General features: G+C 42.5%; 1 protein-coding gene across 1 annotated transcript; it reads right to left on the bottom strand.

Moving 5' to 3' along the window:
- Positions 3,195-8,245, bottom strand: LOC8062431. The gene is made up of 5 exons (XM_002444696.2): positions 7,717-8,245; positions 6,970-7,589; positions 5,793-6,197; positions 4,147-4,343; positions 3,195-3,880 (listed from the first exon to the last, which is right to left on the bottom strand). Exons 2-5 carry the CDS (start codon positions 7,454-7,456, stop codon positions 3,635-3,637), a joined length of 1,335 nt encoding a protein of 444 aa, XP_002444741.1. The 5' UTR covers positions 7,457-7,589; positions 7,717-8,245; the 3' UTR covers positions 3,195-3,634.

Below are 15,048 nucleotides of genomic sequence, written 5' to 3'. Positions count from 1 at the left end.
CAAAATTTTTCAGATTCCCCGTCACATCGAATCTTTAGACACATGCATGAAGTATTAAATATAGACAAAAATAAAAACTAATTGCACAGTTTGGTCGAAATTGATGAAACGAATCTTTTGAGCCTAGTTGGTCTATGATTGGACAATATTTGTCAAATACAAACGAAAGAGCTACAGTGTCGATTTTGCCAAATATTTTGTAACTAAACAAGGCCTTAGACTGAGAACAGCTGCTACATTGAGCTGAGCAGTGAGGAGGATTCAATCTGGTCAATTGCTCATCCATTCAAGCATTGTACTCTCTCAGCCTTTTCGAAACAGCCTTTGTTATTTCCTGTTTGTTGTGAACATGGGTCTTGTTTAGTTAGGGAAAAAATTTAGGTTGGGCCGTAACACTTTCGTTTGTATTTAAAAATTATTGTTCAATTATGGACTAACTATGCTCAAAAGATTCGTCTCGCAAATTATAGGTAAACTGTACGATTAGTTATTTTTTTATTTATATTTAATACTCCATGCATGTGTCTAAAAATTCGATGTAACCGGAAATCTTGAAAAGTTTTTAGATTTTGTAGGAGCCATGGAAATACAAGTGCAGTTCTTTCAGCAACATTTATTTCTCCTTTATTTACCAGTGATTAATTCACTTTCACTGCAAACTCTGCAAGAGACCAACAGCTGACATGAAACTTTTATTTAAGGAGGAAATTGAGTAGCTTCCTCAGGAACCCAGGCTTTGCATTTGCTGATTTGCATGTTGCAGCTGCATGGGTTTATGATACTGGTGCATTTTCTTTGTCTGCAAGGGTGCTAGTACTACTTGCAAGAGCAGAATTCAGTGAAAGGGAACCAGACAGTAAATGGGTGGATCTGCATGTTTCATCTACTTGCTGTACTGATGATGTTGCACTAGACAGCAACTGCAAGTGCCAAGTGCAAGATGGTATTTGCTATTTGGGACACACAGCTCACTCAACTAGTCACTACTGACAATTGGCAAAAGAGTCCAAGGTCTTGTTTAGTTCCGAAAAGTGAAAAGTTTTCGGTACTGTAGCACTTTCGTTTGTTTGTGACAAATATTATCTAATCATGGATTAACTAGGATCAAAAGATTCGTCTCGTGATTTCCAGCTAAACTGTGTAATTAGTTTTTATTTTCGTCTATATTTAATGTTTCATGCATGTGCCACAAGATTCGATGTGACGTGAAATCTTAAAAACTTTTTGGTTTTCAGGGTGAACTAAACAAGGTAGTAGTAGTAGACTGGGATCCCAATGCTAACTGTACTGGTAGTAGTAGACTGGGATTTATCTACTCCGTTTCTGTTGCATGATCGATCTGCATCTGCATCTGTACGCAGTGACACATTTGCTGGATGCAGGGCAGCCCATGTTTGGGTGACAGTTTTTTTCCATGCCTGGTGGTACGGTACATGATGATGGCCTACCTAAACCTTAACACCCTCTTAAACCAAATGACCTACCTGTTTGTCTGCACTGGAATAAAACTGTTCTTTCTGCAGCTCGTAATCAAGACTCCCTCACTCTCGATGCAGATTCAGATTCCTACTACTTTTCTTCCATCCAGAGGCTGCATTGAACGAACCATGCAGGATGCAGCTGTTGCTGCCTTCACCACCTCAAATGATGTGCTGCCACTGAGGCATTCAACACTCCCTCCCTAGCTCCTTGCATCCAATTCCAATGAGCCTTTTGTTTGTTTTTTTTTTTTGAGTGCAAAATGGCAAAGGCTTTTGAGACCAGAGAGAGAGAAAGAGAGAGATGCCACATCAGCATCAGTTACTCTGCACAGCTACCTGGACCTTCCCTGAAGAAAATGACGGGCGCATAGCGTTGCAGCGAGGAATAGAGGAATTCCAGAGAGTGAGAGGTCGTTGGACGTTGGAAGATGCTTATCTCGCCGTCAGCATCTCGTGGATCTCGAGACGTGAAAGGATGAGAAAAAAGTCTCTCGTTTCCAATCCTGCTTCCTGAAGCCTGCAGGGAAGAAGCAGTAGCCCAGCCAGCCTATAAACTGGACCTGGATACAGTAGTAGTGTGCGCCAAGAGTACAAGCAAGGACTTGACACTGCCGTATGGAAATGGAAATGGTATTGCCAGAATCATCTTCAGAAAGTGCTTCCTTTCTCTCTAATTTTCCTAATAACTCTGATAAAGATTTTTTTTTTCATCCATCAAAGTGATATATAACTGTTAAGCACGCCGAAGCATCCTGCTTTGCACCAGTTTACTGCATTTCTTTCTAGTGTGAATAATGTGGTCCACGGTGAGTGAAGTGGAATCTAGTAGAACGTTAAAATCTGCACAGTGCGGTTTTATGGCACATAAAATTGCAGGGAGCACAGTGAATGATCAGTTTCGCCCACACACACGCACGCATTGATGGCCCCCCCAGCATTGATGGCCGTCGCAGCAGCAGCATGCAGCAATAGTGCCCGTCTGAGTGGCCGCTCGTCCTCCATCTCCATTTGCTGCAGAGTCATGGACTTTGGCTGATCCACGATGCCGAATTGCCAATGCGGCAAGCTGCAGCACGGCACTACTGCATCGCACCGCACCGAGCTGCTCCCCACCTGTGACTGTGAGAGACGCTACCAGCTAGCCAGCGAAGCTGCCTTGCCTTGAGGTGCTAGTGTGATGTGATGGTCCCAAATGCCTTTTTCCGTTCGGCTTTGCTGGTGAGCTACTGCATGCATTTCTCTCATCGCCTTCCCTTTCCATGAAGAATGTGAGGATAATGAAGTGATACGACACGATATCATCGAAGTCGCCTTCAGATTTTTGCAGAAGTGAAAAAAAAAACACTGGCAATTTTGCTGGTCGCAAAGCTTCTGGATGGATGACCAGCGGAAGCTCTCACTGACAGACTGACTGCGTGTCGTGAAAGGAAGACTCGACGACGACATGGCAGCGGCTTCTAGTTCTAAAGTTGCATCATGGCCTCTCGCGCAGAGCCGGCCGCACGCCACGCCTGCATCAATCGTAGCAGCCATGACGGGAGGTCGGAAGCCCAAGCAATGCAGGCGCAGCCGTGCGCACGCAGTGCAGCAATCATCGGAGCCAAACAAAAGGACAGGGTACAGCTACAGGCTACAGCGATCACCAAAACAAAAAAAAGTTCAGATATTCATCAGTGCTATGAACTGTGAGCGTCAAGCCGCTTGCAAGATGAATCAACCAACCAACGCAGCACGACAGCTTTTGCATGTGCTGCTTGAGTTTTGTCATTTCATCTAGGAGAAGAGATGCACTGCATCCCATCCTCCTTGTTGTTTAACATGGATGGCACAAGGGTTTCAGTTTCAGAGAAGAGAGAACCTGTTGCCGGCGAAACGAAGCATGGTGCGTTGTATAAACTCATCAGTCATGAACGCGCAGCAACACATGTTTAAGCCCTACTTTAGTATGGACATTTCAACCGATTCAACCTAAAGGCATGTACATATAATCTCATAAGGTAGCCGAACAGCCGAAGGAAGGGTACGAGCGCCGCGCAGAGCAGCTACGCCCAGCCAGCAGCCACCCATGATGCCGCCACAGCCATGGCACGCCGAACTAACAAGGGAGGTGTCTCGGCATATGCCCCCGGAGGCAAGCAGGCAGGCAGGCTGCATCAGCAGGGGAAGAGGATTGGGGACCCGTCGCGGCGCAGCCGGTTTTCTGTCAGGTCCACCTTGCTCATCTTTTCCTCGCACCACAGCAGCTGCTCCTTGCTCAGCTTCCCCATCCGGAGCACCCTTGACACGACCTTGATGTCGATCAGGGCGAACAGCAGCTGAACCTCTTCCATTGTGCCTGGCCAGGTCTTGCTCTTCCACCCTTTCTTCTTCTTCAACAGCTCCTTCACCTTCGCCTCTTTCTGCAGGTTTCGAAGCATTTACCGTAATTCAAGTTAGTGTATATACAACACAAAAGTCTGCTTTGGTGATGTTATTGCGCAGTAAAGACATTTGCAAGGTATGCAGACTCAACCACCCCGCGTCACTGGAATCAAATGCTAGGAAAGATGTGTCCTACTACTAGCTGTTTAGAAGGGACCATATGGACAGTACATGAATGAACAATCACATAAACACATTATGAAGGAGAGATTCGTTATCAGTTACCCCACAGGGTAAGACTTACCTTATCGAGCGAAGATTGCACTTGTTGAATCGAACTTCCAGTGTGGCCATGAGCACTCATAAGGACACTACTCTTTCTCTTGTCCTTCTTCAGGAAAAGGCGGAAAGTTAGGATAGATTCCTCTAACAATTTGATGAGATCAGGTGCAGAAATTGCTGGTTCCATTTGATCTTCAGAGTTATCTTTCCTATCTGCAACTGAGTTGAGAGAACAGAAATGATAAGCAGAATAGTATTATTAAACATTACCGAACATGAATCATTCAGGTATGCAATACAAACAACTGACCAAGTAAAAACAGACATTAGCATGCTATAAATTTAGAAATCTAGTAGTAAAAGAAAGGAAACTTACTCATACAAATGAGTAACTAAGCGATTAGTGACAAAATGAAACAAAGAAACAACGGTGCTTACTGTGCTACTGCACTCAACAGTCATTTCCTAACTGTAGAATAAAGTACAATCTAATGCATGATTCTGTACGGGATTATAAGTACCCAACATTAAACATGTTGCAGCAGTAACTTGAAAGAACTCATCAGTAATGTAGTCAAGCATTGTGGCAGCACAGACTCAACAAACCAGCTGTAGTTACTCATGAACTTCAGAGTCTATATCTGTACCAAATCTTACTGACAGTACAGGTGCTGAGACCAAAAAAAAACGACAAGTTCAGGAAATTCTTGTGCATGGCATACTTATCCATGTTAAATTTGCACATAAAAAGCTCTAAAACGAACGTGTACCAATTTAGTTGTAGACTTATTGACCTTACTTGTAGGAATAATGAAACAAGCAGCTCTTAGTTCAAACATACATGCTCAAGTTACCATCTTTCTAAAAGAGATTGAATAATGGTAGAAAACTAACCACTGCCAATATTTTCCCCACTGTTAGATGAACATGAAATAGAAAGAACCCATATTCAACACAGTACATCACTGCTTAATGCTCATTAATATTGCCAATGTACAGCAGATTGAGTTGGATTGTACCACATGAAATATGTACAGACCATTCAGTAGCTAAACCTATTTATTGTAGTACTAGGCTAGTACATGACATAAATTATGAAAAAACAAAGGTGTAATCTGTATTACACTTTACGCGTCTAAAAGAAAATTCCCCTCGTGTATAGGCAATATCAGGACGGCTATTTTTCCTCAGCGTCACGATTCTAAACCATTTCTACGAGACTGTACAGGATTCAAAATCAATTTTACACCATTATCAAACAGGTTGAACTTCTGGAACCATTTTTTTCATGTAAAGAAACAGGATTAACTTAAGTGCCAAGAAAACAGGGACCATCGACATACCTAGCGAACAGTAAGCATTCAGGAGTTACAATCCATGGTATCTCGTAATGAAATTATCCAAGACTAAGAGAAACAGTTCGACGTAAAATTAATTGAAAAGCATTAGGCATTTGCTAAATGCCTGAACCACACCTGCTGTCATTTTGATCTCGAGTGCATGGTTCACATCTTAGTTTGAATGTAAGTTAATAACATGACAACATAAGTCTATAGAACCATAACCAACACTAAGGAGTGAAGATTCTACAGCCCACAGGAACGCATTTTGATGGTATAGGCTACATTTATGTTAAAAAATGCAGCAATATAACCCAAAGATTCTTACCTTGAAAAGTGGGGACCTGAAGCAACTTTGACAACAAGCTCCGAGACCGTGCATATATCTCAACCCGGGTACCATGCTCGAATGGCTCATTTTCAACGAATCTCTGCAACAGGACCTGGAATTGCTGGAAGGCTTGAGCAGCAGAGCTGTAGGTTGTAGGATTATCAGGTTGTGCTGCAACGATAAGGCTCAGGTGCACATAGGTGCAATGCAGAGCCTCCCAGCTTAATGAAACATGAGCAACATATGCAGTCTCAAGTGTCTGATAAGGATCATCTTCGCTTTGCTGTTGAAGTTGTTCACAATCCTCTGGGAGCTCATCTTTTCTTTTGAATGAGAGGCTGCGCAGGGTAGACGCCAATTTCGATGCTGATCTTGGAGACTTTTTAGACATGTTCAGTGACTCTACAAAGGTTTTTCCAAACCATCAGACTTGCTAAAGTATGCAGAAGGTATTATTTAAATATTTCAGAAATCATTGGCACTCTAGCAAACAGCGGCAAAATGACAATGTCAAATCCATTAAGCAATAGTAAACACAGCAGATAAATTATACTGCTAGAGGGGAGACTGAATCCTGAAAGTAGTCAATGACATGTGCTGAAGAGTGAAGAGAAACATTAAACAGAAAAAAAAAAAACTGGCTGATTCAATGAGATACAAATACCACTTCTGCACTGGTACATGGGCACCGGAGACAGCAAAAATGTTAGTATTCCGGTATCTGGGAAACGCTAGGCAGAAGATGACAACAGTGGTTGATTGTGTTTTTCTTGCCCTTTTGAGTGATGTGTCTCATGCTACGGTTTCATTTTAAAAGAAAGAAAACTGTTTCAAAAAGAATACTAGCGATAAGCCGATAATTGTGGGCATACCAAATGAGGCATGCAACTGCCACAGAACACTTGCTCATTAAGCCTCTTTACAGGAGTAGGGCCCATAGTTTAAAATGCTAACAACGCGCCATGTTGACGATAATCTAAAACACTAGAATAGCAACAATTGGACCTTGATAACTAAGAAACATCCAAGACAAACATGGCTAATTTTATAGCATCAGACTAGATACATGCATAATCACAGGCACACACAAAAGACTAGGTACACGCACCACATTACAACCAACTGCATGTAAGAAGCTAAAGCCGAACATCCACAATTAGCTACATCTTTTTACCTGGATCCTTCATCAGCTGCGCAATCATCTTATGAAACACCAGCATCCTCTCAGAGTACTTATCGTACAGCGAATCAAACCCACACAGCGGGAAGCCATCACCAACACCCGACTCCAGCCACTCCCTGGGGCTGCCCCCTTCCTCCTCCCCGCCATCCTCCTCGAGCTCCCCGCACTCCTCCTCAGGGATGAGCACCATGAAGCTGTTCTTCCTGAGCTCCTTGAGCCTGCGCTTCACCTCATTCGTGATGAAATCGTCGTCATCCTCTTCCTCCTCGTCTTCTTCAACCACCCCATTGCCCGCGCCCACACCCTCCGCCGCCACCGCATCAGCATTGTTCCCCTCCCCGATGTCCGGCTTCTGCTCCTCAAGGCCCCGAGGGGTCACATCGCCGGCGCTAGCGTCATCGTCGGATTCCACTACCTCTCCCCCACCCCCGGCACCCTTCTTTCCCTTCCCGAACTTCTTAATCTTGAAGAAATCCATCAGCACGGAGTTGCCCGATGCTATGATAAACCCGGAATGCTCAGACAGACCCTCCCAAAAAGATCCCTCCTTTTTCTTTCTTTTCGCCGATCCTTGATCCCAAAGTCGGGTCAAGCAACTTGTTTTCCTTTTCCTGCAAACAGCACAGGAATCAGGGAGCAGACGGATAAAAGACGGCGAGGGGGCCGGAGTCGACTCCCCTGAAATGAACATCTAGAAGGAACCCTAAGAAATCGCGGACTCGCCGGCCGAAATAATACCTCAGGAGAAGCGACTACCCAGACGCCCGCCGCAGCTGGAATGCGGGATCAATCCAGCACGACGCACGCACCCCCCAAGATCCGCCGAATCCAAGCCCGCCCCGGCTCTTCGCCCGCCGGACGGAACTCCCTCCACGGGAGAAGCCGGTTCACGGCTGCGACGGCGAGTCGGCGGCGGCAGCAACCAGCATCTCCCGTGGATCGTGAGGCCCCGCTCCCGGAGTGGTCGGCGCTGCGCTGCGCTGCTGGTTTCGTCGTTGCTGGAGACAGGGCAGGGGGGTTTTAGAACGGTCGGAGTCGCTGCTGGTTTCGTCGCTCCTGGCGGCTCGGTCGCCGACTCTGTTGCCCGTTCGCCCCGTCGGTGTGGCCGTGTGGTGTGCAGTGGGAGCTGGATGCTGGAATCCAATCTTCTCAGCCGCGTGCTCGAGGGTTTAAGCGGGGGAGCGACTGCCGCTTTGGGCTGTGGTTAGCGGCGGTGATTGTGATTAGCGCCTTAGCGGGGTGGTCAAAGATGGAAGCACAGAGAGCACGAGGAGCGTGAGGAGGAGGAGGGGAGTGTGGAGTGCATCGGAGACCGCGCGGAGAGTACGACGCCTGTCGCGGTCCGGTGGGGTGGGGCCCGCTGCATGGGTGGGTCTGAGTCTGACTCGGGGGCGGGGGCTACCCCCAGCAGGGGAATTGGGCCGCATCGGAGGTAACGAGGCCCAGATAGACAAACAGAAGGGAGGCTCGGTAGCATCGGATGCCCCGCGGGCCGCGGCGACAAGATTTCGATATTTTTTTTATGACAACGAAGATTCAGTACTTCAGTCGAGCATGCGACGCACGTTCATCACGGCATCACAGATTCTAAGGCCTGGTTTATAGGTAAGTCTCAATATATAATTTTATGGCATAGTTATCAAGACTATAAACTAGATAATTGAATCACATAAGGTTTATAGGGATAAAACTCCACTCTCATTTGATGAAACTTCTTCGTTTAATGACGCTGCTAAGTCAACATTTTTGCTTATGTGGCACCCTATTTAATGTGCATGATACTTCCATGAAACATGCATTGAGATCGGCCTTAGTGTCCAAAAAGTTTTACAAAATTTTCAGATTCTCCGTCAAATCAAATCTTATGGTACATTAAATGAATCTTTTAAATGTATAAAAAATAATTAATTATACAGTTTGTCTGTAATTTATGAAATGAATCTTTTAAGCCTAGTTAGTCCATAATTGGATAATATTTGTTAAGTACAAATAAAATTTTTGCAGTGTCCATTTTGCAAAAAAATATTGGAACTAAACAAGGCCTAAGTGTCTTCCTCTTGCTAAATTTTAGCCAACTAAACTTTAATGTTTGGTTCCCCTTACTAAATTTTAGCTAGCTAAACTTTAGTCACTTTAGTAGCTAAAGTTCAAAACACATTGACTAAAAGAAGTTAAAATAGTTTAGTTCCATTAGTTACCCAAGAGTAACTAAAATAATTTTAGCTAACTAAAATTTAGAAAGGGAACCAAACAGGCCCTTACTCTAGTAGCTAAGTTTATAAACACACTGAGAGTTTGTTTGGTTCCACTTGCTAAATTTTAGCTAGTTAAAACTATTTTAGTTATTCTTATTCTTAAATGATTAATAGGACTAAATTATTTTAGTTCTTTTTTTAGTTAGAATATATTTAGTTCTTCTTGTTAAATTTTAGTTTACAGTAAACTTTGTTCAGTGTGTTTGGAAGCATCGCCACATAATAACGCACTCTCAGTCCGAGTAGAGACTTTTTGAGTGACGAAAAGCAGCAGGAGGCGGTGTCGGCCCGTCCGTCGTCACAGCACGAAAAGGTCCAAAAGTTTTGGTGGTAAACGCGTACGGTCGACACGTGGGCTCCTTCGTCACCGTCCGAACGGACTATGCGCTCACTGTCTCTCTCCTAGTCCTCCACGCTTTTGACCTCAGCTAATTATGGTTACTCTCTCCCATCTCCTAAGGCCTTGTTTAGTTCATCCCGAAATCTAAAAAGTTTTTAAGATTCCACGTCACATCGAATCTTGTGGCGCATGCATGAAACATTAAATATAGACGAAAACAAAAACTAATTACACAGTTTGTCTGTAAATCGCGAGACGAATCTTTTGATCCTAGTTAGTTCATGATTGGATAATATATGTCAAATAAAAACAAAAGTGCTACAGTAGCAAAATCCGAAAATTTTTTGAACTAAACAAGGCCTAAACCACTCTTTTGTCGAAATGCTTCGTGACAATGTCGCATATATTTTTCTAGAAAAAATAAAGTGGTTTCGGTCCAAGAATTACTGAAATAAAGGGCTACTCATACCTAAGGGCTTTTCTAAAACCCTAAACACGTAACACCCTGGCGTGCTACCTAGCATCCACATGTGTACCAAATTCTATGTCTCTGAAACGATGTAGGCATGTAGATGGTTATAATGACATAAAGAGGTTTTAGTATGCTTACATGGCATATAGTAGCACCAAACGTTGAGAAGAGGGCGTTGTGATGGGAAAAGTGACCGCTTGAAAGGAGAGAAAGGGAGAAAAGCTATAGTACAAAGCCACTAGACATGTATTGGCAGATAGTGGCCTTATTTTTTTTCCCCTTTGCGCAAGTGGAACTATTGGACAGCCATGGAACAAGTGGAAACAAGAACAAACTAAGGAAACGCCACAAAATTGCCAGAGATCAATTATGAGCCTCTAGACCACGAAACTTTAGTGTTTGAATGTGGAACTTCGGCGATCCGGCACCAAGCCTAGCATGGAAGTTCAACACAACATGTTTTTCAGTAGCCCGAAATAATGAAGAAAAAGTCAATACTCGACCAAACAAACTCTAATTGAGCTAAATTTTTACGCTCAACTTCTTTAGTCAATTACCAAGGTGTCTAGAAAAAACTGAGATCCAAAAGGTCAACGAAACTCCATAAATCGAGAAATCTTCGAACCGGATTAGGGCATCCAGAAGTTTGTAGCTCCACAAAATAAAGGGACAATGGAATTCGTAGTCATACCTAAGAGTTTTTCTCAAAACTTAAACCCTAAACATGCTAGTGTGTTGCCTGACGTCCACCTATGTGTCTAGTTTTATGTCACCAAAATGTTGTGGTCACACACATGTTTGTAGTGACCAGAAGAAGTATTAGTATGCTCACTTACTATGTAGCAACACCGCATCGGGTAGAGACCTTAGCCTCCTCAGCACCGCCAAGCAACCGACCTGTATTTTTTCTGATTTTGTTTGATATTTTTTCTAAACCGGATTTGGAACGATTAGATTGATTTGATGTCTGATTTTGATTTAGTTTGATATGCTGAGCAGAATAAGGCGATATGATGATACCCTGCATATCTGACTTGTATTTTTTTTCCTGATTTTATTTTTTTAGTTTGATATTTTTCTGATTTGAATTTAGAATGATTTGATTTGATTTGATCTCTGATTCTGATTTAGAGGGGCGAGGCAAAAAAACCGTTTCCGGTTTCACTTGATTTAGTTTGATATTTACTCTTTCTGACTTGGATTTAGAATGATTTGATTTGATTTGATATCCAATTCGGATTTGAAGGAGCTAGGAAAAAAATCCAGGGACGAACTGAAGAGGGTGGGGCAACGAGCGGTGTAGATAGATCTCATAATTCTAAGTGTGTGTTGAACTGTGTGAAGCGGCGATTAGGTGAAAACGACAAGGATGGTTAGTATTATTCTCTTGAAACTATCCTATCATATTTTTTTTTAACTTTCTGACTTGTTTAATATTGATTTCTCTAGGGAATGGAACTCCAAACTAAGGCCAAACAAGGTTAACTTTGACTCCAAAAAGTAATTCTAAAATCATAAAGTTGAAAAAAAACGAACATAGCAAAACAATAATGAAAATTCAACTACCAAATGAGATGGCACACAGCTGAATCCACGGATAGCGAGCGAAGGTATCCTCGGCGTACGAAATTTCAGTGCAAAATCACGTGGATTGAACTGCTCCACGTACTACTGCGGTACTTGCGCGGTCCTTGAAGCCTTGATTGGACCGGTCCCATCTGATCCGGGATTTCCTAAATGGTCATCAAATCCGCATCGCGCCAACCCCCTGCACTCCACTGCTGAACCACTGCTCCCCAACTACCCCGATCCTCTCTTCATCCTCCGCGGGACCCACCGCCGTACGATTTCCATCAAATGGTAATGTTGAGACTCCAACGATCCTCGTCTAAAATATAAGACTCATTCGTCGTTTAGGTAGCACTACAGTCTAAAAGTTAAATATTTTTTTAGTCTTTTTCAACAAAGCAACCTAAAAGACAACACTATCTGCAAATGGGTCTCGAAGAGAGATGATATCTACATTTGAATTATGTCTCTCCTGATATCCAAAATAAATTTTCAATATAAGTTATATATTAGAGGCTATAGATATTAGGTTGGAGACTTATTTTAGATTTAGATTCAAAAACGAGTCTAGTATTTTATTGAATACGGCCTTACACGAGTCATGTGCTTAGCTGCTTATTAGGCCTGGTGCTAGCTCGGTTGGTGATCAAACAACATTCGTCGTACCGCCCCGCTCGTCGCTACGCCCTGCTCAGCTGGTCCCGAAACCTTTTTTTATTGACTCGCTTCTCCAAATCAGAATTTGGATATCAAATCAAATCAAATCATTCTAAATTTGAATAAAAAAATATCAACCAAATCAAATAAAATCAGAAAAAAAAAACACAAGTCAAATAAGTTGGGTATCATCGTACCATCCCACCTTGCTTAGCTCGTCCCCAAATTTTTTTGCCTCGCACCTCCAAAACAAATCAAACCGTTCTAAATCCAAATAGGAGAAACAAATATCAAACCAAATCAATCTAATCGAAAAAAATATCAAACCAGATCAAATGAAATAAAAAATACAAGTTAAATACGCTAGATATCTTCGTACCACCCCGTCCTGCTTACCTCAATCCCAGATTTTTTGCCTAGCTCCTCCAAATCAAAATCAGATATCAAATCAAATCAAATTATTCTAAATTTGAATAAAAAAATATCAAACTAAATCAGGTGAAATTAGGAAAAAAAAAATACAAGTAAGTGGTGGTGCTTGGCGGTGTCGAGGAGGCTGAGGTCTCTGATCCATGCAGAAAATGGCTTGTTGTTGCAGCTGAACTCGAACTCGACCTCATATTGTTTGCACGAGAGCTTGTGGACCGTCAGGCTTGGGTCTAGCGTCACTGTAAAAATAATAAAAGCAGGCACAATAACAATATGTTTCGACTGCCATATCAGCCATATACACGCAAAAGAAAAGAGAAAGCTACTGGTTTCTTCGATCAGCTCATCATACATGCTAAGAGACGCTTTTCTCTGTGCAGAGGTTAACTCTTTCTTTTCTATCCTTGTATATTAAATGAAAAAAATATTTAGACTATAGAAAGGAACTAGTTGTTGACTTGTTTTACGTGCTAAGCTCAACTTATCTATTGATAACTTGGCTTGGCTTATAGACAAGTTTTATTAGACCTGCTCTAAAACCCGCTCTCGCACGTGACCCGATCTAGTCCTAAACCCGAGACCTGTGGGACAAAAGAAAATACACCTTTGTAGGACTAAGATGACCCGTGCAATACTTAGCAGATAATTACGCCTTATCACTATCAATGTGAAGTGGAACTATTTTGTATGGTTAGAGGAAGGTGGAGACATCTTTATATTTTCTATATAATTAGATTTATAGATTTCTTAATACGTCTATCTAAGCTATAGCTTACCCGTGTCGATATAGTTGTATGTAAAAATCCGTGATCCTTGTGTAACGCATGGGTATATATCTAGTAAACACATAAAATCTTTAAGAAACATATTAAGAAATATATTAAGAAACACAATACCGTAACGTACATAGTTTTCATTTACAAGATGATATTTATTCCTTTACAAATATTGATAACCAACTACTCTTATTGCAAACCATGTCGATCTCCGGATGGAGTATTCTTGGCTGATAGTATTTTTTGTTACCTGCTCTAGCCACAGGTAAAAGCAACTCTAATGATTTTGTATTTTTTTTGTTTGCTAAAATATGGAGTTTCCCAATTCACAAATGAAAATGACAAACCTAAAAAGAGTTTATCTCCGACCATTTTCCATAATTATTTTACAAAAAGTAAAATTATGGACCCACTTATTACCTGAGCTTTTTTTCCTCACACGCCGCCATCAATTCACACGGTTTTTGTTTTTCTTCGCCAGTTCGCCTGGTCGCCAGCGATTGCATCCAACCAGTCAGCAAGTCCTCCTAGGGAGGCACGTCTAGGCTAGCTAGCAGGCACAACATCGATGGATTCCAGATCGTTGGAGACTCCACCGGCAACTGGAACTTTGACGGAAGATAGCGACACCATGGAGCAATTGTGCGGGAACTCCGACGCTGACGCACAGGAGAAGGAGTAGGCATGCGGTAGAAGGATACGCGCGCGGGAGGAGTCTCTCCATCGTGATGCGAAGCCTCGCAGACTTTCGCATATATGCATAGTTTGATCCTCTATTTGCCAAGTTACCAATAATTGCCAAAATTAATTGCCAAACCATTGGAGAGTAACTTTTAGACTTTTCCCAAAAACAAGAATATCTATCTCAATTACAAAACCATTAGAGTTGTTCTAAAAATACTACTCCATAAACCGAAAAGTATTTTGCACTTATCTATGCCAAACTAGGCGAATTACATCCTAAAATATATAGCTATAGAAATATTAAAAAATTGTAACCTAATATAAAGAAATTTGGTGCATAATAAAAAATTTTAAAACCGTACCATGCTGTTATTTGCCATTTATTAAGCGGTTCCTGTTTAACTACATGAATGATGGTCTATACGTATAGAAAAAAAATGAAGAAGGTATATGTATTTTGTATTTTCTTTTACTAAATGCTACTTCACGTGTGCGCGCTCATGTCGTGCGCCATGGACACATTCTCGGGGCAGCCGATATTCTCTGGGTTTGGGGTTTGGGCCGTCCGGTGCGCAGGTGAGTGGGAGAACAGTGGAAATAACTCGCTTGATGTCGTTGACGTTAGAGAAGAAGGTCACGAGTTAGGGTTTGGATTTTTGGAGGATTTCTGTGTTCTCTGCAATTAGAAGGAAAGTTTCTAGAGAAGATGACCAGTTCAACGGCGGTAGTGGTGAAGACAACGGTGAAGAAGGGAGAGACGGTAGGGGCACCACCTACTAGCTAGTTGGAGAGGGCCGATTGGGCGGTGTTGGCGGTGGGGGCGACAACCAGAGAAGGAACAGAAGTTGCTGAGATTAGTGTGGCAACAGTGAAGAATGGCGACGGAGA

The sequence above is a fragment of the Sorghum bicolor genome, chromosome 7, assembly GCF_000003195.3.
Source record: "Sorghum bicolor cultivar BTx623 chromosome 7, Sorghum_bicolor_NCBIv3, whole genome shotgun sequence".
NCBI lineage: Eukaryota > Viridiplantae > Streptophyta > Magnoliopsida > Poales > Poaceae > Sorghum > Sorghum bicolor.
The sequence above is the reverse complement of the archived record's forward strand: the minus strand, read 5'-3'. Positions and strand labels throughout refer to the sequence as shown.

Excerpts from the sequence above, each read along its gene's own strand:
- LOC8062431 (XM_002444696.2), bottom strand. The coding sequence starts at position 7,456 with ATGGATTTCTTCAAGATTAAGAAGTTCGGGAAGGGAAAGAAGGGTGCC. Across the intron at positions 6,198-6,969 it reads GCAGCTGATGAAGGATCCAG|AGTCACTGAACATGTCTAAA; the intron begins GTAAAAAGATGT and ends AAACCTTTGTAG. Across the intron at positions 3,881-4,146 it reads TGCAATCTTCGCTCGATAAG|AAAGAGGCGAAGGTGAAGGA; the intron begins GTAAGTCTTACC and ends CGAAACCTGCAG.